This window comes from Larus michahellis, chromosome 6 (genome assembly GCF_964199755.1).
Source record: "Larus michahellis chromosome 6, bLarMic1.1, whole genome shotgun sequence".
Taxonomy (NCBI): Eukaryota; Metazoa; Chordata; class Aves; order Charadriiformes; family Laridae; genus Larus; species Larus michahellis.
The window spans coordinates 1,754,270-1,779,798 of NC_133901.1; the positions used below are offsets into that span (position 1 = coordinate 1,754,270).

General features: G+C 41.1%; 1 protein-coding gene and 1 long non-coding RNA gene across 14 annotated transcripts in view; one reads left to right on the top strand and one right to left on the bottom strand.

Annotated features, from left to right (window-relative positions):
• Positions 1-15,265, bottom strand: part of FXR1 (FMR1 autosomal homolog 1) — a 35,698-nt gene extending 20,433 nt beyond the window's left edge. For 4 of the 7 annotated variants that reach the window (XR_012587767.1, XM_074593249.1, XM_074593247.1 and 1 more), the window contains exons 1-3: positions 15,106-15,261; positions 5,261-5,313; positions 1,274-1,367 (exon numbers count right to left, since the gene is read on the bottom strand). Coding sequence is in view for 4 of the 7 variants with exons in the window: in XM_074593249.1 (XP_074449350.1) it covers positions 1,274-1,367; positions 5,261-5,313; positions 15,106-15,156 (198 nt within the window). In the remaining 3 variants the exon portion in view is untranslated. Of the gene's footprint in view, positions 1-1,273; positions 1,368-5,260; positions 5,314-15,105 lie in introns of all 7 variants that reach the window. The other 3 variants (XM_074593246.1, XM_074593250.1, XM_074593248.1) reach the window with 3 other exon arrangements.
• A 1,622-nt stretch (positions 15,266-16,887) lies between these two features.
• On the top strand, positions 16,888-24,643 carry LOC141745463 (uncharacterized). 7 transcript variants are annotated; one of them, XR_012587775.1, is made up of 4 exons: positions 16,888-19,178; positions 19,577-21,161; positions 23,449-23,598; positions 24,101-24,643. It is a non-coding gene; the product is annotated as an uncharacterized LOC141745463 (long non-coding RNA). The 7 variants fall into 7 exon arrangements; XR_012587773.1 differs by lacking the exon at positions 24,101-24,643 and having other exon boundaries at positions 19,577-19,841; positions 21,047-21,161; positions 23,449-23,693; XR_012587770.1 differs by lacking the exon at positions 24,101-24,643 and having other exon boundaries at positions 16,888-18,284; positions 19,023-19,178; positions 23,449-23,693.
• Positions 24,644-25,529: the final 886 nt, after the last annotated feature.

Below are 25,529 nucleotides of genomic sequence, written 5' to 3' on the forward strand. Positions count from 1 at the left end.
CACTGAAAGCACACACAGACAAAATTCACTTGCCTGCACATATAATAAATAAAGAACATCCCAACTTTTCTAGTTTTCATTAAAATGGCACAGTATTCTACATAAAGTAGTTTTTGTATAAATTATGCAGGCATGTGCTTCTTGCACGAATTTTTTATTTTGCACTACAAGGACTATGAACGTATTTCCTTTGCAGACATTACTGACAATTCAATAGAAATTTCTCAAGGAAGACAAAACCTCGGCTTAACACTTAGTCAGGGGCACTTCCTCACTCAATTAAACATTATCTTCACACCGAAAAGTTCACACAGAGAAGTAAATCCACAATTAAGATTTTTGGTTTGCCCTTGGCTAACTGGATATACCTAGGACTACTGAAATGAATCAGTCACCATATGACTACATGTGACACATTTAAAAAACGCTACCCAGTTAATGCAAGATCAGATATAGAACAGATGACTTCTGAAACTTTCGTTTTCCTCAGCTTCTTTAAGTTTCATTTACTCCTTACACACTTCGGACAGGCCAGAGTCATTTGTATGCAGACTAAACAGGAAGTTTTGCAATAGCACAGAGGTAGAAAATAATCCTTTAAATTTAACCTCTAACAAAGCCAAAAAATAACATGTATTTCAAATAAAACAAACAGAAAACCCCAGCACCTACACTACGTTGCTTCTTAGATTACTAGCCCCAAACTACAAAGGTATCCTAAAGAAACTCATTACTTTGATTTTAAAGACAAGTAAAGTAAAAAGCAGAAGTTAAACTAATTACTAAATATAGTAAAGATAAAAATAATACAATGACCTGGGAACAGAAGATGCAACTTCTAATTCCCTGGTTTAAAATATCATTTCTAATTAACAATGTTTCTCTGTAAAACAGTATAAGTCACAGAATTTCCTACCAGTTTGTATCAGATATTTTATCTAGGTTAATGCTCTTGTTATTGAAGAGCTTTATTACAGTTTCACATCAAAACATCTCCAACGGTTATATTCCAGATTAAAAATGAAAATTACCTAGGTTTTTTTTTTTTAATTCTAACAGTTTCAGTTACTTTAAAATTTAGGTTTTGAGAAAGCTCTACTGGTACTTCTGCAAAAAACCTGAAATGTCACAGTTTCACTGAAAGCCTAATAAATCCACTACTAGAGACAGGCTCCTTTTTAAAACTTCACTTTGCTAATGTACTTACAGTATCACCACCGCCTCGAACAGACAATCAGTGACACGTAAGGACAGTTCATTAGGATAGACTCACCTCCACTTCATCTCCTTCACCAATTTCTTTCTTGATATCAGGGGGTGGTGGTAATCTGACTTCATTAAAGGGTACCTGGCGCTCTGGTTGCCAACTGAAAGTTGAAAAGACGTTACACGTTATTTCTACAATTTTCCTCTTGTTTTCTTAGTTTTATTTTTAGCACTCTGAGTTTAGTTAAAACACACTCTTCCCATATAATCAATGTTTCTTCATTGCTAGAAAGCAAACCTTATAAGCAAAGGAAACAAAATAATCCTGTCAAGACAAAAATAGTATCTGGGAAGATATTTAATGACAAAATAATTTTTAAATTAACTGAAAAATTTAACTTGACTCGATTCACTAAATGGCTTTCATAAAACCCCAATGAAAAGACTTATTAGATGAGGTACTTACATTTCTACTGTTCAACTGATAAAGCCTTTATACAGATGTAAGCTTAACTTCGCAGTCCACCATGGGGTTCGTCCATTTCTTCACCTCATACTTAATGTTTCAACAGCTTACCATCAATGTGTTAAGTAGTCCAGGAAAATCTGATCATTAACAAAACTACATTTCTCCCTACAAACTTGTTAACCCTCTCCAGTAAGTGTCTGGCAAACAGATTCAGTTCAAAACATACCTTTGTATCTGTTTATCAACACCAATTACTAGGCATATAAAATTAAAATTTTACCTTCTTGAACAAAAAGGCTATTTATTTCACTGTGGCTGGTCCACAAAGCATTTTATTTGTAGAAGCATGTGTTTCAGGTGCATTTTACAAAGACTACTAGGGCAATTCACATCCTCTGTGTTCTCCTGAAACTCCCTCTCCTTCTACTCTGTGAACGTCACAGAACACCACCAGCTCGCTCTCACTCTTAGTCAGAAACCCACCCGAAGACCCTACACACATTGAAATAAAACCAGGGGAAAACACACACCCCCAAAAAAACTTATTAACTTAGAATATCTGAGGCACTTCGACAGTATCTGTCAAAGCATTCCAATGTCCATCATTTATGCCCATGCTAATCGAAGTCCACATTGGGTACAGACAGGATGCAGAACCAACTTGTAACAGTACGGATCACTGCAAGGAATTTGTTCTGCTCGCTTCTAATTCACGCAGACAAAGCAGCCTAAGTTAGCACAAGTCTCAGCATTAACAGCAAAGGGCACTTCTGCAACTTTCTGCAAGATGGGTACATCTACATGTTTTCTCTGAAAAGACACCTCACAGCTTACGCTCAAGTACCCCACTTCATAAAGATGTGAGATATCCATATAGTTTTGCTCTAGTCATTATTATACACTTTTAATTTTTAAATTAAAAAATTAAATTATTTTTTTTTATACACTTAAAATACACTTAAAATTTTTCTTTTAACAATAGTGGAACTTTGAAAAAAAGAAAACCCCATGAAGATTATGGATAGCTTTTGTTGAAGTTGAAAGGTATTTTGGCCGTAAAATGCTATTTAAATCTCATTCTATTTCTGAGAAAAGGGGCAAAATCACGTGCAATTCAACTGTCCTTGTTGCAACTATAACAGTCCCTGAACTTGGGGTTTGGGTTCTTCCTTCCCTTCCCCGCATTTGTGAAGTTACTACTCTCACAGATGCAGAGGCAAACAGTAAGGACAAAATGGATTCCCTGAATTATAGGGTATATAAAACTTTAGTTTAGAAACAGTACGAGCATGATAATCATGACCGAACAACAGAATCAAAAATGTTGCAAACTCAAGTGAGCTGCTTCAAGTTCTCTTGAGAATCTCAACTGTGCCTTGTAGTTAAAGAATCCAGCAAACAGGAGCTTACAGAAAATTATAAACCGCCCACGATGAGATGCTGTGGTGGAAGAGACCTTGTACCTTCAATAAAATCCACTTGAACTTGCAGTAGGAAGGATTTTGGTTCCATCTCTAATGATCTAAAGGAACTCCATCCACTGACACCAAACCGTCAGAAGGATTATCCCAAATATCTGGCACAAGCTACAAAAAAAGGGAGGTTCTTGCTTCTTACAATGCAGAATTCTTTCTTTCAATGGCTGCTTCAGACTCCAATGGGCCTATACAAAGTTGTACCTCAACATCCAATTTTCTGTCTTACAGAGTTATAAAAGTTTCCAGTTCCTGAAGCTTCTGCATTCATTCTCTGCCTCCTTACCTCCAGAAAATGGCTGATGAAAGAATCAAGGATATCTGCCCAGAGACTAATTATTGCTATGGCCACAAGAATCAGCTTTAGCAGTCTGTGCTAGTACACCAACTTTGGGAACCTTACAATAGCTGTAGATAAAGACTGGTTCAGAAGCGCAGAAAATGCAAACTGACAATGTAGACTGCCTTTAGCGAGTAGATGCCTGTACTCACTTGGTGCTGATCAGTATCACACAGAATGATGTGCTCAGGAGAGGACACTCTTGCCAACTTCAGCTCTACCAGAGCCCTCATGAATTTAACTCAGTAAAAAGGGCAATAATTTATCAGATTTACACCACAGAATAATTTGACTAGAACTGTATACACACTTCCTGATAACACCTATTTTTGGTCAACAGAACACTTGACATATGTTGTAGCCCATCCTTTTTGGAACAGGGCTGCTGCCAGCCTTCCTGTAAAACACATGGACAACACGGATACTAAACACTAGAAATGCATTTGCCAACAATTATGCCCCTCCTTTGAACTACAGGCACTTCCTCGAGCTCACTTGGTTTCTGACGTGGAAGTTTATGCTTTGAAGGCAAAGAGCCTCCTACCTTAAGAAAAGTAATATTGATGTGGAATATGAAACTGAAGATTTGTCAGATCTCCTCAGACCACGGATAGCATGAAGGACCCAATTTGTTTTTTCTGTTTGTTGGGTTTTGGGGTGGGGCCATGAAAACCTAGAAGATAGTAACAACTTCCACAACCACCTCAGTAAGTGTCAGTACAAATTATAGTTACTACCTCGTCTTCTAACTATTTTTCATAAAAGAAGGGCTAGAAAAAACAGGTTAGAAAGAAACAAGGACTGAACTTTGCAGGGTAAACCCTAGGATTACTTCTTTCCACCCCCTAGGATTTATTTTTATACACATGTATATATGCACACACATAAACGTACACACACATAAATACCCTAGGACTGTATATTCAGGGTTATAAAATGCTGTTTATAAACACACACTTGCACACTCCCTACTATTACCCAGCAATCTTTCTTGAAGAAAGGCTCACAGACTAATCTACAGGTTGGTGTTGGCAGAGTTTAGTAACAATTTTCACATCAAAAGCTGACACATTTTTAGGATCTCCACCTAGCAACTGGAAGGGAAACAGGAAAGAGTCTGCAGCTCCCAGAATATTTTAAATTAGCCCTGGAATCTCCCAGGTAATCCAGGGTGTTATCAGTCTGAACGCTGAACAACAGGTATTCATTGGTACTTTACCATCCCATGGATTACCTTTGACTTGCCACTACAAGTCCCTACTAGTGCTGCTGTGTTTATACACTAAATGAAGAGGGCCTCATGGATATTTTTTTCTCCAGATTTACTTACAAATTTGCACTCTTTTCCACTACAAAAATCACCATCAGGATACTTCTATTTCTCTCTGGTTGAGAACACCGATCAGCATTCCTCAGAATAGACATATAGAGAGCTGCTTATTTAATGGAAGTACTTTGGTATTTTCCATCTTTTTCTGCTTTAGTGTAAGAGTATCAGGACTCTGACACCGATTATTAGTTAAATTTGGCTGTCACATCTATGTGCATTCCTAAAGACACCAAAATCGTAAAGGACTGTGTAGCTGACGAGCGACTGAAGAAGGTAGTTCATGGAGACTGTGAACAGAATAGTGAGCCTTATAGAACTACACCTTTCTAATGAAATCTACTTCCTCTTAATGTCAAACCAAACAAAAATCAACACCAAAAGCACAAAACCGAAATAATAACCTAATACTCAAATGATTATTTTTTTAATAAAATACTTACTTGTTTTCAAATACAACTGTGAGGGAGTCCTCATGAACATCTTTGATAAATCCCTAAAACAAAAAATGTTTTTGCATAAGAATGCATGTGAAATCAAAACAAGGCAGCAATTTCAAAACAGCCTGAAACGAAGCCGAACACCAGACCACCACTAATACTATGGTTCCAATTTAGGAAAGTTCCAAGACATGATCCCACCGTTTGCATGAGGTTGGTGATACTCTCAGTTTCATTCTAAGAAATACAATGCACAGGGATTGTTTCAAATGACTGCTCAAATCAGACCAGCACGTTTACAACCAAAAACTCGCTATCAGAGTTTATTATTTTATCTACAGGTGTGCGCAACTGTTTTACAGGAATAAAATGAGAGAGATTCAGCCCCAGGGCAACCAGTACAACTCACGATACAAGGTCAAATAGCTGCATGTGGCACTGTTTGCTTCAGAGGTGTTCTTCTCAACCCAAAACTGAATCCCAAACAACTGTCCTTCAGAACAGTATGACACCAAGTTTGGATAAAATTTGGCAATACAGGTTGCCACAGGCTGCCACATAGCAAACTGCAGACTGCATGCGGCCAAACGTCTATAGCACCTCACAGGAAAACAAAGAGAATTCGACATTTCATGGGGTTTTGTGTCACACTATGATGACACCAGGAACAACTGAGGGGAAATCCCATTTCCCTTTCTTTCTTTTGAAAAACGAAAGGCTTTAGGGGGCACTGTATATGTCAAAAACCTGATAGATACAGTTGTACTCAAGTATCCATGCAGAAACTGAGTTACATCTCTCGGTTAAGGCAGGCAGGCTTGTTGCAAAAAACGCAGATAAAGGCACAAGAAAGCTCTTTCACTCTGCTCCTGCTTTTGCTATAGCCTGGTATTTGCCCAAGCAGAGGAGGTCAAGGAGGAACCTGCAGTTTTAAGGGAGTAAGAGAGTTGCATAGCTATGTTAAGAGAAGTTCCAGGAAATCTGCTGAATGGATTATATCCACTTAAGAAAGTGCCAGCGGAGGAGGTCCAAGAACGTATCAACTGCGAGCAACCAGCCCACAGAGGTATTATGTGTCAGCTCAGGCACAGATGAATTTTGACACAGGAGATCCCTCAACGTAACGACGGTCAGCAAAGGAGCCCATACTGACCGCTGGTCGCAAAGGGCCTACATAATCAAATCTCCTTTTACCTGAGCTTGTACTCAGGTGATGCTGGGAAGGCATTGGCTCAAAACCTGCTTTTCTGCCCCATGACCTTCACTCAAAACCATGTGCCAGCAACACAGAAGACTGGTTCTAGCAGAAAGCATACTGATAATCCTGAACAAAGCAGGTCACCAGAAATGACAGAAATCTCCTCACTGAACCACCTAGTGTGTTCCTAATAAAATAAATCCTTCCAAAGGCTGTCCTGCCACCACAAGGAAGGGAAGGCAAATCTCTTTCTTTGACTGAACGGTTGGCAAGAAAATACTCCTGTAATCAGGCACTTTCAGTTTTGAGGAAGTTTCTGGACAGGAATACTGAAGTTATGTCTGTTTAAAACTAGAAAGAGCACACAAAATTTTACTGCCTGAAGTATGTGTTAGCTAACAACAAAGGTAAAGCAGAAATTTTACTATATTTGTGCTACCAATGTCCCCTTTAAACATGTCCCAACATGGAGAGGAATTACCACAGCATAAACTACAGGAAATAAAAGTCGTTCTACTATGGTTCATTCAAACTCTATCCAGGGACAAAACACCCAAGTCACAGCACTTCGCACTGAGTTCCTGCAGTTCAACATTCTGCCAAATGAAAACCTACCAACAAAAAGCAGTACTTACAGACAGAGACTCAACTCCCTACTACAGACAGCCATTCATCTGCATTCCAGGAGTCTATGATTCAGTATTAAGTCTTAGCCTCATTATGCTGCTTTATTTCATGGCTGAACCTTACCTCTTATTTATGTTATTACGTGCTCTCACAGTACTCAACAAGGCAGGGGAGAATATGTATTTCATTCCTTAGTTCAGGCTACAGTAGCTAAAAATTTATTCTGCAGTTCTGAATTCAGTTATCTTTCCTTTGTTAAAAAACGGAACTTCAGAATCAAGAGAGATTCAAAATCAGGTACCATAAAACACCTGGAAAACATTCAGAACATAACGCTCTGCAGAGCTTCGAAAATCCTGAGTCCACTGACTAGCTGCAGGTTTCATTAATAAGACAAAAGAAGCGGAAAAAAGGAATCCCAACAGCATTGACTTCCCGGGGTCTCACACAATTAGTCCATTATTAGGTGAAGTCTGGCTTTCCGTGTAACAGTACAGACAGGTTCAATATTCACAACCGATTTTCAAGCTAACGCCCAGCTGAAGAAAGGGAAAGCTGAAGTGGAACAATAATGCAGAGATATGACTAGCAGCAGACTAACAGCTGACACTGCACAAACCTCAGCTGCAGAAACAGAAACATTGAACACTTTTTAATAAAATCGAAAGTACAAATTCTGACCCAGAATCTGTACATTTTACAGCACCGTGTGGGTTTCGGGAACTCCCCCACGCAAGGAAGTCTTTCAGTCCAAAGCACGCACACTGCTCCTCCTATACAGAGAACATAATGCAGACTCATGGCTCGCAGACATGGATGCAGGAACTTGCTCAGGATTATCTGAACAGCATTTTCAGTTGGCATTCTCAAACTCTTTCACTCCACAGTATTTAGATAAGGGAAACACTAAAAATCAAATATAACATTTATCGGGTATGCACTCCAGGTCACAAATGGACATACGTAAAGCACTAAATACAATTACATAATTATTTAAATAATTATATTGTCATGAGGCCTGAAAGAAGTCTGATCAGAGTCTCGCTGTACAAACACAAGACTAGTAGTGGAGGACTAACGTAACAGTCAAAAATCCCAAATATAATTCTTCCGACTATTATCAATTTCTCCACAGCTGTGGGGAAGAAATCACATTTACAGTAACTGATGCACAGCAGTCTATGAGGTATTACAGACTGTATGCTTCACTTGTAACACAACTAGAAATGATCAGAATTCAATATAGGTTTTAAATAGTTTTATAAGAAATTATTCCATTACTGACAAGAAACATGCCAAAAGTAGCATTAAAATATTTGCTGAAAGTAAAAACTCCTGCAAACCACTTTCCTACCTACAACCCTGACCTTTACTACAAACATTATCAGCTGTCACTTACAACTCCCAAGATAAAAACAGAGAAACAGTTTTCATACGTGTCAGGATGAGATTCGGTGTAATTTTTAAAGAAAGCCTAAACATTTTTGGTTTTTTTTTTTTTTAAAAAAAAGGATTTACAAAAAACCTCTGACAAGACATTTTGCAATACAATGCAGATTATTTTTTTTTTTACATTAAAAGTTATATCAAATCCTATAAATTCACAAGGATTTCTTCAGAAAGGGCGTGATGAACATAAAACAGAAAAGTAAATAATCCTGGTTTTCAACTAGGATTTTTGAAGGAGTTCTTTATCGGTGAGGTAACCTATATAAATAGATTTGTACTCTAAGCTTGCACTAGTCATGTCTGATACTGTATCAAAGACATTTTCTACTAAATTAAGTAATGACGCATCATCTTAACTTCTGCTCAGATGAACAAGGTACTCCATTATTGATATTTAATTTAGCAGTGTTGCCCAAGATAGACAATGCCAATATTTAAGTTTGGAATGCTCTATGTTCCTTACACATCATTCCATGTATCCCCATTCCAAACACAGCTGATGAGGCAGAGCTAACAACAGACCACCAAACGCATCACTGATAAAAATACTGGCATCAAAACCACACACTGATGAATTGTGTTACCCGCAAGTAAGCTTACACTTCACGTTTGCGTGTGTTCTACACCACATACAAAACTGCAGAGGGCAGGAAGGAAAGAAAAACTGATGTGACTTCATCTCACCAGCCCTCTAATGTGGAGTGCGCAGATATCAGTGTCAGTCACTCAGTTTACGCCATGAGCTGGATCTCTGCAAGCCCATGTATGCCCTGCTCAGGAGGCAGGCAGCAGCCTATACTGTACTACAGCTATTAATGTCCTGCTGGCTCCCCAGGCACTTGGGGACAGACCTGTCTCTGCCACTCACTTGGCCGAAGCCAGACTCCCAGCGCTAGCACCTGTAAATCGTGGGGTAATACTGCTAGGGCTCTTGCCTAGGTTTGGGATCAGAGATCCCGCCAATCTAACACAGGGCCACACTGTGTTAAGTGTGAACAAAGGGACAGGAAATTACGAACGGATCATTTGCCACCAAAATCCCTACAGTTGAGACTTCTTCATCTCACAACACACACACTCTCTTTCCCTTTTACCTGGGTTTTGCTCATGGATTTAGGATTAGGATCTGCTGATAACATAAACGGATCAAGACTTACTGAAGTGCCCTTACAGTGAACTGTATGTCTCTGTATATATACACACATTTTTATTTTTCTTAAATCCAGCTCCAGGCAAAGTCACAAAATCTGCGTAACTCAGATGTAATCCAAGTTCCCTCTTCATTCTACTTTCTTAACTTTATCTGACCCCCAAGCAGGACAGTCCAATCTAAAAATGAGGTGCAGTTAGTTCAGCTCCAAACATTCTTTCCAGGGATACCCACTGTGCTGGCTTTTGAGTCACACATACCTGCGCACTAAGAACTATACTAATATCACCTTACTCACCAGTGAGCAAGTTTCAAACAGTAAACGCTTCGGCATCTGGTACCAGGACTGATTCTGAATCAGCGATATAAAGGTCGAGAAGCCTATATCCAATTACCAATCCTTTCACTCCTTTCAGAAGCAAGAACCGTTAGTATTTTTAACTAACATTCAGATACAACTGTTTCATGTAACAAATACATGAAAGACTGAATTATTACTAAGGGATGCACCCAATGCTGACCCTCCAAGAAAAAAAAAAAAAAAAAATCCAAAGCAAACACAGGAAACTTACAAATAATCAAATCACTGGATGAAATAGACTGAACTCCATAAAGTATTATTTTCATTAGAAGTGATCAACTGCTTATACAAGGAAGTGATAAAAGAAAGCAGATGTAGCTTGCCACAAACATTACAAGCAGGCATCAGGTAAGAAAAATCCTGAACTATTATAGCAACCACAGTTTAATCTATGACATTACTGCTTATTTCCATTCACAATCATAATTGTCATATGTAAATTCAAGGGTCCTTATGACAGTTATACGAGAACTTCAGCACTGAATCCCCTGGTTTAGGCTTGTTCGTGAAAGCCCAAATGAGTCACACTACTGCTTTCTTCATTCGCGTACTCCCAAAGGGCGACACATCTGAAAAGACACCTTCCACCGATTATGTACAAGAGCAGTCAATAACCACTGCCCGTGGCCATCTCCCTTCTATCAGCCTAAAGGGGTCAGCAAATGGCTGTCAACAGCAGTAACAACTACAGATACTTCTTGCACCAGCCTACACAACTTTCAAGAGATCGGTAATAACTTCAAAACATCCGAAATTTCCCACCCATTCGGACCAGATGTAATAAATACATGCTGACCACTATAAGACACTTGAGATCCTTAAAGAAAAGGAGTCACTCCAGTTACCATGTTTCCTGGTGTGGTAATTGGGTACAAACAGCTGTGTAAGCTATATGCTTAGTGAGTTTCCTATTTTAATAACTGCCAAGCTAACGACCATTCAGAAGAACTCATGGAGTTGTTTTCAAAGCCACTAATTAAAAAAATCTAAGAAAAATTAAAAAGTCATTATATTTTTTTATTGATGCATAAACTTTTTCTCACTCAGAATTGCTCATCATGCTTTCACACTGTACACACGGAGGAATGTTGTGTACTTCATAATTTTTTCCCTTACTAATATTTTGGCTACTCTCTACCTTGAGGCCTACCCCAACTCCCGCTACCAGTGCTTTGGTCAGTCCTGCTGCCACAACAGCTGCACCTCTTGAAAGAGGAACAGACCAAGAAGGAAGCACTTTTGAACCTGTAAATTAAAGGCTGAGTTTCATCCTAATTCACACTGTTATCCACTTCATGCCTTTGCATAATCTAAACAGCTATTACTCTAGAACGCAAAGAGCGCAAGGGCATGCGACACACCAGTTGATTTTTCAGCACATGTAAGTCCCTGCCACAAATAACGCAATGGATCTTTCAGTTATTCAGATGCCACTGAAAGATTCAGGTAGAAGCAGTTATCTGGAGTTCAATTCATGTACCTTGGTCTCATTTTACTGTAAGGCCCAACCTATTTCATGTACGCTGACATCTGAACTCATGAACAACATGCAGGACCAGGGCCCTAGTTTGCATACAAGTGCAAGTATGCAGGGCGAGGAAGATACTGGATAAGACGGAAGCTTTCGTCTTGTTCTTGCCAAGAGCTGCACAGACACCCTTCAACAGGGGCAACGGGCAGGAACTGAAACACAGGAGTTTCTGTATGAACATCAGGAAACTCTTCTTTTTAATGTGAGGGTGACTGAGCACAGGCACAAGGTTGCTCAGGGTGGTTGTGGAGTCTTCATCCTCAGAGATATTCAAAAGCCATCTGGACATGGCCCTGGGCAACTAACTGGCTCCAGGTGGCCCTGCTTGAGCAGGGATGTGGACCAGATGACCTCCCCCAGGCTCAAACACCTGTGATTCTGTGAATTACTTAGTGATCTTAATGACACTCAGCATCCTGAAAACACTGCACTCGGGCCAAGATGAGTCTAGGAGTATTCAACTTTCATTCTCTCCCTTAGAGCCCGAAGAAATCCAAACATTTTTGGCCATTTCACATGAAAGTCTACTCTAACATCCCAAAGGTAAAAACCAACCCGCAATCTAGCGCTCACCTAGAAAGCATCAACTGCTCTGCTCTCAGGAAGTCCTCACCACACTCCTAATACATGCAAACCCGTAACTAGTAGGGTTCATCAACCCTGTCCACTCTCCTCCCTGTTCCACAACACAAGCCTCATCGTTTTTCAGAAGACCGTGACCACTTTGAGCCCCATCAGTGCCATCTGTTCTCTAAAGACAATGGGTGCTCAATATTATGATATATGCAAAGTCTCCTCCGCTGCAGGGAGTGGCTGAACACTGGCTCTGCTGTATCCTGGTTGAGAACCTGGGATAAATTACAAGATAAATCCTGTCCTGTTCTGCAGATTTCATTGCTTATTTAAAGAAAAAAAAAGCATAAATTAGTATGGAGGTTTATAAATAAAATGTTAAATTTAGATCATAGTATTTTTGTAAATGACAGAGCGTGAAAAATTACCTTGTCTACCATAACCACAGTTACTGTCCATTGATTTATGCATCATAAAAAACATTTTAACTTTTCATGTATTTTAATAAAGAACATCATTTTCCTTACTAATTTATAGCAACCATTGTGTACACATAAATACACATACAAAGAATTCCCTGTTCAAATTGAATTTTACTAACACGAAGAACAACTATTAGAGGAGCAAAAGAACCTACAGAGTATCATTTACCATGGTCGTATCTCTAATAACTACTAAAAAAACCATTATAATGCTCCACCAGATTTAATTACTACGTTTGTTCTACTACAACTAAGTTGCAGATGATATTAACAACTCATTAAAAATAATTCTGTCATGTAATTGTTTACATAATTATTTTGGTTTTTAACTCTGCTGGTATAGCAGGATCCGTCTCATCTTTACTGGGAGGTACGCTGCGCTAATGAGTCCGAGTTCAGAGACTTGAACCTCAAATTTCATCCCATCTTACAAATTCTGCTCTTCTCTTCAGAAAATTTTTTGCCACCTTCTATACAGTGACACGAGGCTTAGACAAGATGAGCCTATTCTCATTATCTTACGAGTGCTATTATCAGCATCCAAAATAGGATACTTTTTAATGAAGACTGACACACCTCCCTCCTTTACTTTAAAAACTTTAAAGGAACGTTACTAGTAGTAGTATGTAGTTCCAAAATGCATGCCTAACCTCTGCCTACCTCAACAGTAAGATTCACAAAATGGAGTCACTGACACACACATTTCACTGCATATGGCTCTCAAGAATAATCTTTTGGAATTGTGTTTCAGTTTCGTTTATTCAGTTTTGCATTTTGGGGAGGTTCTGCCTTGGTTTTCCCCCTCCACATTAACAGTGGATTATTCTCAGTTGGAGCTTTGGTCTCTATGGGTCCAATCACTCTAATCTGACTTCATCTACTATGAAGATGCCGTCACTGGATTTAATCCCCATTTCATTGGTCTGAAAGCCAATAATTCCATTTTTAAGTAAAACTCCTGCTTTTGTTAGCAACTGTTCACAAGCTTGACAATTCTCACTGACTACGGAGATGTCATCATTGCGTATTTTAAATCAGGCTCATTGTAATAAATTCTGTGTACACAGATCCCTTCAGTCCAAGAATTCAGTCCACCTCCTAATACTCCCATTAGTCTCACATTCCTCTTAGGCAGAAGAAACAACTAATCCATGAAGTTGTCCAAGATCACAAGGCAGAAAATGGAAAGCTAGGAGGAGCGTCTCTAGATTCTGGGCTTCCTCATGGGCAGGGAAAAAGACAGGAAAAAAATAAATAATCAGTTCTATTTAGGAGTATCTGGTTCTAAATGCAAACGATTCTGATGTGGGTTTATGTTGTGGTATTTCAAGTACAACTAGAAGTGTGGCTGATTTACAAAATTTATTATCCACCAATTTTGGTAAAAATTTAAGAGGTTTACACAGCAAGGGCATATAACTTACCCCATCAAATTCTTTCCTCATAGAGTATCTCCTATTTGTCTCTTTTAATAGACAGCCAGTTGAAAAAAACTAATTCCTGAAGTCAGCTGGTTACAATCCTTTAAACACCAACTGCCTTTACATACTGTACAATTACCACATGACTTCCAAGCCAAATCCACAGCTGCACACAGGAAATTCACAGGGGGAAAAAAAAAAAGAAAGGACACCCCCCCCACCCCCCCCAGTGTAATATCGCATGTGGCATGTGCAATACCACACTGTGTATACGGTCAGGCACAATAGCTGAAGAGAGTCCTGAGATTAAATGCCCCCAGAACAGAGCTATGCTGCGTGCTCACAGTACCGGCCGGAATCAGCCCTCCTGGAAAGGAAGACAGAAGGCTCTTGCCATAAAAAGAGCTGGGATTCTTAAACATCTGAAGCCAGGCTTAAGGGAAAATGACTGACGGGCAACAGCTGAGAGTATTTTGCATTGATCCTGTAACATCCTGACATTCCTGGGAGGGTGATGGTGAAGGAAGCTTTCTGATGACATAAATAAACTCGAAATGCTTAAAGAATTATTTTAAACATTTTAAAATTATTATTTTCGGCTGAGTTCACCACATCCCACCCAAAGCCCCTACTTCTTCCAGAATAGCCCCCCCCCCCCGCCCCCATCAGGCCTATTTCCTCCCCCCCACTTCCCAAACGAAGCCCAGGCAAACCCTGCGCTGCGCATCCGCTCTCCCCGGCCTTCCCGGCGCTCGCTCTCTCCCTCACACCGACCTCGCTGGAGAGGAGCCCTCCTCCGCCCGCCTCCTCACCGCCTTCCGCGGCCACCACCGCCCCGCTGCATGCCCGCCGCCCCCCCGGGCCGCCTCCCCTCACGCACCCCCCAGCCCGCCGCAGCCCCCCCCCCCCCGCCCCCGCCGCCACCACACCCAGACACCTTCCCCCCTCACCGCCCCCTCCTCCGCGGCCCGGTGCAGGGCCTACCCCCACACACACACCGCCGCCGCCACCAGCTGCGGAAACTGCCCCCCCGCCGCCCCCTCCCTGCGCCGGTACCTTGTAGAAGGCCCCGTTAGAGCCGCGCACTTCCACCGTCAGCTCCTCCATGTTGAGAGCGCAAAGGACGCCGGGACGTGCTTCTAGAAACTGTCACCACGGGGGGGAGCGCTGCCGGGTCCCCCCTCCCCTTCCCGCGCCGCCCGCGCCGCCGCTGCCCCGCCCCGCCCCGCCCCGCCTCGCACTGCCGCGCGCGGTGGGTCTGCCCACGCCGCGGGCGCGGGGAGGGGGGGGCCGCGGCGGCGGAGCGGGGCGTTCCCTGCGGGAAGGGTAGCGGCCTCCACCGTCCTCCCCCGCTGCGGCGCGCGGGAGTGGGAGCGGCCCGGCGCGGGGCTGAGGGGGGCGCGCGGCGCCCGCCTTGAGGCGCAGGTGGTCCGGCCGCCGCGGCCCTGCGGGAGCGGCCGCCCCGGGGTAATGAAGGCCGCAGTCAGCGCTGCAGGGAAAATGCGGTGTTTTGTTTGTTGTTGTCGTTTTTTTAATTTATTAATTGAATAACGATTCAAAAGGCCGGGCCTTAGGGGACACTTTCCGCTCCCGAGCCGCCTCAGGCGGCCTGGCTGCCCGCCCGGTGCAATCAAGATGGAGCCGGTGCACCCTTCGCTCGGCTGCCTTTGTCCCTCCCGGGGCCCTGGCCTGGCCCTGGGGGCGGGGAGCGCCCTCGCGTCCGCCCTGCGCCTCACACCGAGTGGCCGCCCCCGCCCGCAACCGTTGCGGGCGCGGGGGAGGCGTCTCGGGGCCCCGGCGTGGAGTGGGGAGGTGCCCGGTTGCAGGCTGCGTCCGTCCTTCCTCCGTGTGCTGGTGCAGAGAAAAAATAATGACTGTGCTATTCGGTGACCCTCACAACACAATCAAGAGCTGAATTTTCCTATGAGCTCAATGCTCACGTAAGCTTAGTCATGCAGAGCTTGATGAAAGGCCTGTATCTTTGCCAAACACATACATTTTTTTGCGATAGCTTTAAATATCAACCATACTTTCAAATGTCCTTTCTGCTGATCTTTCGTGTTAGATGTCGGGCCCCAAATCGAACAGGAGCATGTGATGGTATCTTACCCATCAAATGTTGCCATTTTTAGTTTCTCCATGTTAATCTCCCACCGTAGCTTTTTTGGCCTGTTTTACCTGTCAGAGGAGTGTGGATTTCAGGTGACAGAGGCCTGAAAGTCTAGCAAAAGCCGGCCGCTGGGTTAAGGCGGCTCAAACGTGCCACAGCTGAAGGAGCGAGGGGGACCATCCCCAGCAGCTCGGCCCGCCTGCTGCTGGCTGGCCCCACGCGTGCCAGATGGCCAGCGCACCATGCCTTGGCCATTTATGCACATTTGTCTTGTGCAGGGAGTAATTTGAGGGGATGGGGATGGGCTGGGAGGGTCCTGTTGAGAAAGAACTGAAGATCATAAGGGGAGCTGGAGTTCCAGGCGCTGTGGACTGTAATGCCTTGAGTCATTGTGGTGAAGCATGAAGGGAAATGAGACACAAATTAATTGGGGAAAAAAACCCAATAGGCTCTGGTTGTTCCAGAGAACACCATGTTTTTTCCACTGAATAACTCATGTCTTTGTTTGACTATGAGGTAGTGTTTAGAAAAAAAATGCAATTATGTGATCTCCTCTTTTCCCATGCTGTGTGCATGAATATTCTTATTCTTGCATCATATTTATTCCACAGGAATGTTGGAGGGTACCTTTTACTATAAATATTGTTTAAATCTTCAGAAATGACCCACAATTTCTTCTGTCAATGGTGCCTAAGCCACGCAGGGGTAAGAGAGCCCTTCATGCAAAGTGGTAGGTGCCCCCCTTCCTATTGGCAAGGGGCACTCAGGGCTTTCCAGCATAAAGTATGAAACCTGATAAAATGAAGTAAACAGTTGTGCTACAAAAATTCTACGTCAGAAGGTTTCATTGCCCCAAGACTGAACACCCTGAGGTTCATTTACTCGGCTTCCAAGACACAAACTCTCCATGTCAACTGCTAAAAAAGGGTGTTCAGGGTTTAAAAAGGCAAAACCAAACTATGCATAAGCAAAAGAGGACACAGATTAAAAAAAAAAAATACTTCAGAACTGTGTAAGGTGCCTGGGTGTCCACATTTACAAAACGGGGGACGATTCTGGTCAATAATGATAACGAGAATTGGCTTGAGCCAATCTGCGTCTGAATTTGCTTGATAAAATTTGTTTTTCTGGAAGTGCGCACATGACAGTTAAAGTGCCAGGGTTGTTTAGAGATTAATATTGGGGCGGATTGCTATACCTATGCGAAAACGGGGGTAGAAGAGGGTTGTTAGGGTGTGGGCCATAATAGTTTGCAGCACATCAGCCAGACTGGCAAGGCTGAATCTGTTCTAAGTTTAGCTTTCACTTAATGTAAATTAGAACTACTAAATTAAATTACTTCAAGTATTTACTGAAATAAGAAAAGGGAGGATCTTTACCCCACTTCGGGAACTCAAGACTGTTCCTCTGATAGTAGCTGGTTACAACTTTTTTTCACAAGACTACATAAAGTGATTATTTTTTACTTTTCAGTTTGCAGCGCAGGAAGAAAAGCAAGTGTGACGATGCCAAAAGGACAGTAAGCAAGAAATACCGGGATTCTGTAGCCTTGGGGTGCCTGGCTGGAAAGCAGAAAAAGGGTTTGCGAGTGAGCAAAATCAAGGGTGAAGGATTAAACGCTGAAGGGTTAGGATTGTTGTCTTCAAATATATCAAGGCACACAGAGGGGGTGACAATCAATGAGAGACTAAGGGTATAAAAGGCAGAAAACAAGACTAGCAAAAAGACTCCCAAATAGGTATAGGCTGACCATTAATAAATTTAGTCTGGAAATCAGAGTTAAAGTGGGAGGTTAAGAAAGTTTCTGAAGAGGCATTCAAAATGAAATAATGAAAGTTAATAAAGCCTGCCTACTTTTAGGATGGAAAAAACATTTATGATGGTGATATATCATGAGCAATATAAACCGTATTTTCAAGATAGGAGACTTTGAAAGTATTGATTCCATCAAATTCCAACAAATAAACAACAAATCCCCACTCTTATCCTTCCAAATGCCGTTGCCTAAAATATAGGAATTGAAAAAAAGAAAAAAAGAAAGGATTGAAAATGTAACTCACAGTATCATAGCAGAGTTTTAATATTTTGAAAGAATGATTTTTGGTCACAATCTGCAAGTAGCCAGGTAGGAGGGAAAAATTATAAAGGCCTCTTTAGATTCCTATCACCAGCAATTTTAAAATCAAGATTGGGTATTCTCTGGTTCATACAAAAAAAGAATTCATGGAAATCTTATCATCTGTGTAACTGAAGATCAGAATGGAATTGTCATTCTGGGACCTTCTGTTAAAGACTCTCTTAAAAGTTCATCTTGCCCCAAACCTGACAAATTTTAGCCATTTGCAGGGAGTCGGGCAAGAGTGACACAACTATGAAATCAACAACCTAACTCCTCAGAGTAGTGATCTTTTTTTAACTAAGATTATATTTAGTTATGAAAAGATGCAGAAATTGATAGCCCTCTTAAACTACTAGTAGGCTGTTTATTTTTGAAAATTTTTTGTAGTTTTAAACTAATCAGTTACTTCTCTGCCAATTAACTTTAGATGCCTTTACTGATACCAAAACGAGGGGTATTCCAGTGTTTTCCAGAACATGTTCCCAGAAGCATACTTTTCTTAGCACATTTGGTAAAAAATAATTACGCAAAAGTCAAAGTCAACTAAATTCAGACTTGGTGCCTTTACTTACAAATGCAGAGTGTAATAACCTGGGTCTTACATTCCATTCAGTGGACAGAAATGCTAACACTTAGCAACTTGTGCCATAAAAAAATAAAATAATGATAAAATATTAATCTATCGTCGCCTTTAAGTGGGTAAAAACCTTTTTGGTTCAGTTGCTCATTCTGAAATTTTGGCAGAAGGCTGATACCTATGAGAGACATCCACGCAGAGACTTCGACCCTTAGCAGCGGCTTGGGCGACTGGCGGCACTTAGACCCTCTGTAAATTACCGCACATCCCCAATCCTCAGTGGAGACGAGCAACACAGATGAATATTTGAAGGATATCACAAGGTAAGATCAGATTGGCCTCATGTCTTACCGAACAACAAAACATTACAACTCAGAAAAAGTCCTGGAGAAGTTCTTTTGAAAAATTACATGCTTCCCGGTGGGGAGGGTTTACTCATTTATGTGTATGGGGTTTTTGTTCCACGTATTCTACTTGGGTAGCAGAAGGAAGCGGGACATGAGACATGTAAAATCCAATAGACTTGTGCAAGTAGAGTGGGGCATCTAATATTCCGTGTCACAAAATTGGTATTAAGGCATATGGTCTGGATCCAGACCGTGCTGTTGGGCTGCCACTGGGTAAAGGGCCAGTGGTTTGTTGTAAAAACAGAAAGAAATCTCCTAAAGAAAAGCTTATGTTTTATTTTGTCCTTCACTGTGATTATTTGCACTATTTGAAGGTCAAGCTGAAGAAGAATCTCTCCCAATTTTCAGCATCCTTTTACAAATGCACTCCTGACCTTTACAAATGAATGAATATTTGTCTGGAGGTTCACTGGGCTGCCTGTGCCATACCCGGATACATCTGCGAGTGCTGTAAGCAGACACCGCTTCTGAAAATAGGATCCACAAAAGGTGTTGCTAAGTGAGTGTATGTGAAAACATTTTTGTGCAGCACAGTTTAAAACCCTCTGTCTGGTATGGAAATCAGAGAAAGAAGAAATCGTAAGTGTTCCTATTATTGTAAATTAACTTTTGTAGTTATTTACACCTACCTTGAAAGGGAAATCTTTGGAGCTATTTTAGTTTTTGTATATTACAGCTGATAGCACTCACGTTAATCTCTCTGGGTCTAGACACAATGAACTTAAAATGTTCCACAGTAAAAGGGTTAAAATCCTCCAATGTTTAGAAGGATAAAAATTGTTAATAATCCACAGAATGCAGTAGGTGTTTACTATTTTATTCTACTTCCTGTTACTGCAGTCTGAAAAAGAAAAAGCCACTGAGCTAATTAAATTACATAAGGAAGACGTTAAGAATCAATATTAAAGGAAAATTGGTTTTGACTACCGTCTGTATTTATGCTGAAGTAATGATGAGTAATACGATTCAGGTTTCATTTGTTCAAAGTCCACAAGATAATGTGCATGCTCAGCAGAAGAAAAATATACGTCCAGGCAACAGACTACTATGTGAAAGTAATTTCACACCGAATGACAACATATAAAGCTTGTTTTTTCACAGTGGATGAACTTCTGGCTTGCTGTTGCTTGGCTGGCCTTCCTGGTTTTGTCAGTAACAGCACAGGAAAGTAAGCAAAATAAAACTCAAAGTTTGATGTCGTTCTAAGAGCAAAGCAAAGCGGCAGACAATGCTTGCTGTAAGCGCAGTGTTCGTTCTGGCACAATGCAAAGAAACTGCAAAATCATTTCACTGAAATTTTAATGAACTTAAATGAAGAACACTGCAGTTTAATGGACTTTATGCAATGGTCTGAAGCTCATCCTTTCGCAATACAGCTTTTCATGGGTTGGCTTGGTTTGGTTATTTTCATTAGCACTTTACATCTGCCTCTTTTGAATGCCAGTGTGGATGCAGCCGATCAAAAAGAACCCGGCTTGTGCTTGACTTTGTTCCAAGCCGGGAAGTGCAATGCACTGAGCAGCAGAGAGAGACCTGTGCGGCAGAGTGACGGCACGGTGACGTAATGGTGTGGACAGGCCTGTCACAGCATTAGCTTCAGACATCCAAGCCTAGAAGTTCTCAGCTCCAAGTGTTAAGAGTTATATCCTTCCTATCACTGTTGTTACCCCACAAATCCAAATGAATCATTTCTGTCTTCTGAATGCTTTCAATGGAAATCAGGAAAGAAAATATTATTTTTTTCTCTGTTGCTGATCTAATTTTGGCCCTTGTTTGATCCTCAGACAAATCTAGACCACCTTTGTCTTGACTTGACACCTGGGCCAACTTCTGGTGTCAGTGTCCTGGAAAGAGATATCTGCATTTCCAGCGTTGGACTGGACCAGAGCAGCGTTTCGGGTAATGTAGATTTATGTGATATGAGTTCCTAGCTGCTTCTTGCAAACAACAAAATGTGCACGTTTAATTCCTGGTTCTGAGTATGAGTATTTAATTTCTTAAAGTCAGGGCCTACTCTAAAAAAAAAAGGCAATTGAGTCCTGAGCAAGATTTGCAAGAGGCAGTGGACAGTGGGCAAGTTGCTATCATAAATAAATGATCTGAGGTATAGGAACTTAGTGCCACAGGACACCAAAACCCAAATCATCAGCACTTAAACAAAGGTGTGCCTGGAGTAGCAGAGGGTCACACACCAATCCCAGTGAAGGAATGCAGTATGGAAGAGCGAGGAGGGAACTCACAGGTAGGAAGAAGTTAGCAATGCATCTGTGGGAAACTCTAAGCAAAAAGAAAAGTGAAAAGCTTATTTCTGTTCCTATAGGATTACCTGATGTAATCTAAAGCACAAAATAATTAATTTCAAGACAAGATTGCTTGTCAGCTCAAGGTACTCTGCTGTCGAGAGTCCCAAAAGCAGGTTTCTGTCTTGCCACGCTTTATTTTTTGAAGGCCCAATACAGCAAAATACTTGGGCAGGTATTTTATTGGGTATCTGAATGGTAGGGACATAAGAATGACTTTAAATAGTTGGTTTAATCTGTGCTCTTCAAGAAAGGAAGGAGTTGAGGAGAAAGTTTTCTGCTAATTTGTTGGCAGAACAATAATTTAAAACATTCTGTATACACATATTTTCAGGTTTCTCTGAAAAATTCCCACCTGTAGAGTAACAGATTGATTTTCATATATATATATATAAAAATTACGTATATTTGTTGTATATATCATTTTTATATATATAAAGAAACTGCAGATAAATAGAGTCTCAGTACCCTAGGGGCAAAGATAAACATTTCACAGATGAAGTGCTAAGAATGTTGATATATGTCAACGTCAGGATCTCAACACCAATTGTTCTCCCAAAATGGATCGTATTCAACTCCCTCAAAAAATCAGGGGAACCTTTTCTATTACTTTAGTCATAGGCACTGACTTTAAGAAATTAAATACTAATACTCAAAATAAGGGATTAATCATGCACATTTTGGTGTATCAAGACATAGCTAGTAATTGATACCACATAAATACACGTTACCTCAAACCCTGCTCTTCTGTTAGATACAACGAGGCAGTATGGAACAGAGAGTATTTCAGTGAAGAGAGTTATCAAGAAGTTAAAATATGTTTTGTGTGGCTTTTGTGATCGCTCTCTCAACTGACATGACCTTCTTCTTGTACATGTGTTCCTGTTGTATCACAAATACCATTGAAGAGGGTGGGATAAAATCTGGACTCTTGCCTTTTTCTTTTTTTCCATCTTTCTAAAAATACCATTTTATTAATAGCATAGTATTTTCCCACATTGCCTATCCGTTGAGATGAAAAAGAGAACTCATGAAGCTACTTTGGTGATAAAGTAGACAGTTCTGGTAAACACAACAAAACTGACCATCCTTTTGATCTAATCAGTAATGCTAATAACAGCTCTAGACAGTGGGGAAGAAGTGGCTAATTGTCAGAAACAAAATATATTAGAGCCATCAAAAGGAGGGGCCGAGGAGGATTAACGCAAACGGATGAAATATGCAAGGAACAAGGAGAAGAAGAATGATAAAAAGAGAAAAGGCAAGAACAGCAGAAGAAAGAAAGGTTCAAAATTTAGGCTTTGTTGAAGAAAGAAAAGTTTGATGACTGAAAAAGACGTGGTAAGAAAGGAAGATAGAGAAAGTGGATGATAAATGAAAGGCAAGAGAGAACCATTCTAGGGACTACATGAAAATATGTGATTGCCACCTTTGACATTCACGTGCTTTTTCTCACTAAGAAAGAATGGAAGAGGAGGTGGTGGAAGGCACCAACTACGTAAACCCATAAGTCTAATTCAGATGTAACATAACGTTCACTGGTATTTGGGAAATCCTGTTTCTTGCCGACTTCCTGCCAGAGCTGGAATTTGATTGCAGTCTGTCCTGGTTTGAGCGACACAGGACTAATTTCTAATGCCTGGAAAAACTGCACTTTTTGAAGACTCTAGTGTCTGAATTTGTGAAAATATGTACTTTGTAACCCACGCCAGTTCTGGTATGTGGGTTTCAAGGTCTCAGTGTTTCGAGCTCGCCAGGTGCAGGGATGAGGAGGAGCGAGACCCAGGCACTTGCCCCAAGCTGCCAACAGGATTATTTCATACCACGAATGGCACATTCAATAGAAATTAGGAAGTTTGCTGAGGAGTTCTCTCCCTCCCTTGCAGGCTGCCATCCTGAGAACTCCTTGCCCCGGTGCCAGAGTCCTGGGCCCTTCCCTTCCTCCCGAAGCCACAGCACTCGCAGTGTCCCACATTGGCTGTCCCTGCAGGGAGTGCACAGCTTCCTGCTGATGGAATGGGCTGAGTATAATCCTGGTATATTTTATATTGGTATCGGGATCCATATTGATTCTTAATATTATTAATGTTAATTATTTAGTCTTATTCTATTAAACCTGTTTATATTTCAACCCTCGGGTTTCCTTGTTTTTCCCAGTTCCCCTTCCTGGGTGGGGAGGCATCATTGGGTGAGAGAATAATTGTCTAAATGACGATAAATTGTTGCGGGTTCTTCAAACCGTAAGACAGTTCTTTTGCTGCCTGGGCTGCGTGAGCATGTCTGCACCACACAGCCCATGTTGTGTCATGTCCAGATCCTGGACCAAGCTCTGAATGAAGAGTATTTGCATGGGACATGTACCAGGGTGTTGTACCCAAGCCAAGATCCCCTGCCTGTCACTGGGTACTTGGCCTCGGTGGAACAACAAAGCAGCGTGGGCAAAGAGTTTCCTGTGCCCAAAGTAGCTTGTTCTGACATCCCTACACGTTAGCATATTGTGAAGTATAGGTGTAATTCTTTTTTTTTTTTTTGTTGAAGGCATTTCATCTCCCAGAAATACTTCAGTGCTCACAAAGCTACAGAGCGTGTGTGAACAACAGTTTAGATTTTGAGCCAGTGAATCCTTGCATACCAATAACAATCACAAATACAATGACTTTTGCTGTATAAAATGAAAGTATGCTTATCCAGATCAGTCTGCAGGACGGGAAACTTTGAAAAAATTCACAAGTTCCACTTTATGGAACCATTTTGAACAGTGTTTAATTCACGTGACAAACGTTTGAAGAATTGAACACTTTTATCATTAAATGATATTTTATTTTAAATTAAAATATGTTTCTAAATGCATGACAATAAAGTCTGATGTCTTAGTTACCCATACTTGCTCCTCTGAGAAAATAAAGTCTCAAATACCCTAAATTCCACAGTCTGGAGCAATTTAGGTCTCCTTAGAGATCACAGTTTGAACTACAAATGCAATAAGGGCTGCATCCTGCTGTAACTGAAATCCTTCCTAAGTCTACTTCTGCTTTTCAATCTCTCTAATTTTTCATTAGATCAAGAGTCACACATTTTTGTTGGCAGTAAAGCAATTCCAATTTGAACTGCCTTCTGTCTTCAATAGGAATTTTCCCAAAGTACAGAAATAAAAATGTAAAACTTTGCTGTGTTTCATTACTTTCATTCTTTTGAACATTGCTTCTCTGAAAGCTCTGTGTGAAATTATTAGAAGACAGGTTTTGAAATGCTTGTGAAAGTAGATGCATATACGGGACTCAAAGGGCCTTATTTAAAAAAGAAATTTGCCAGTTACCCAGATCTCTGGTTGGTTATGCCCATTCAAGGATACAGAATCCATCATTCGTGTGATTATTTTTACATCTGAACTTTTTTTTATACTAGATAGACTTGAAACTTTCAGGGTCATTTGCCCAGCATGTAGTTGAATGTCCTGTGCTATAGATTCCAATTAGCAAGACCATGTTCAATGGTCCTACACCACCAATGCTGCCTAACTGCTTTCCACTTGGCTTTATATGTTTCTTCTTTGTTGCAGCTGCAACCAGGTCTATCTAGCCTTTGATAGAAAAATTTCAATTACCCCAGGGAGAAGCTTTTAGCTTTATTAAGCATTGAAGTCTACACATTTGTTCTTCTGTTGAAGAGCAGTTCAAAAGGAGAGTTTCTGAGGAAGTAATCTGATAAATTAGGATAAATCTTGTGGACTTTCACAGCTGATGTTTTTCCTGCAATCTGAGCCTAAGAATCTGCCAACTCAATGTACGGTTAAGTATGTCTTTAACACTTTTAGCCCCTGACAGATGTTTCTTACGCTTTACCAGTAAATGGCTCTTCAGTGTTTTTTGAGACTGCTGTGCTCTTGGCATAGAATGGCTGTCACAGGAGGCTGGGGAGCTGTGCTCTAGCATGAGAGATAGGGACAGAAGACTCTTCCCATCTGGTG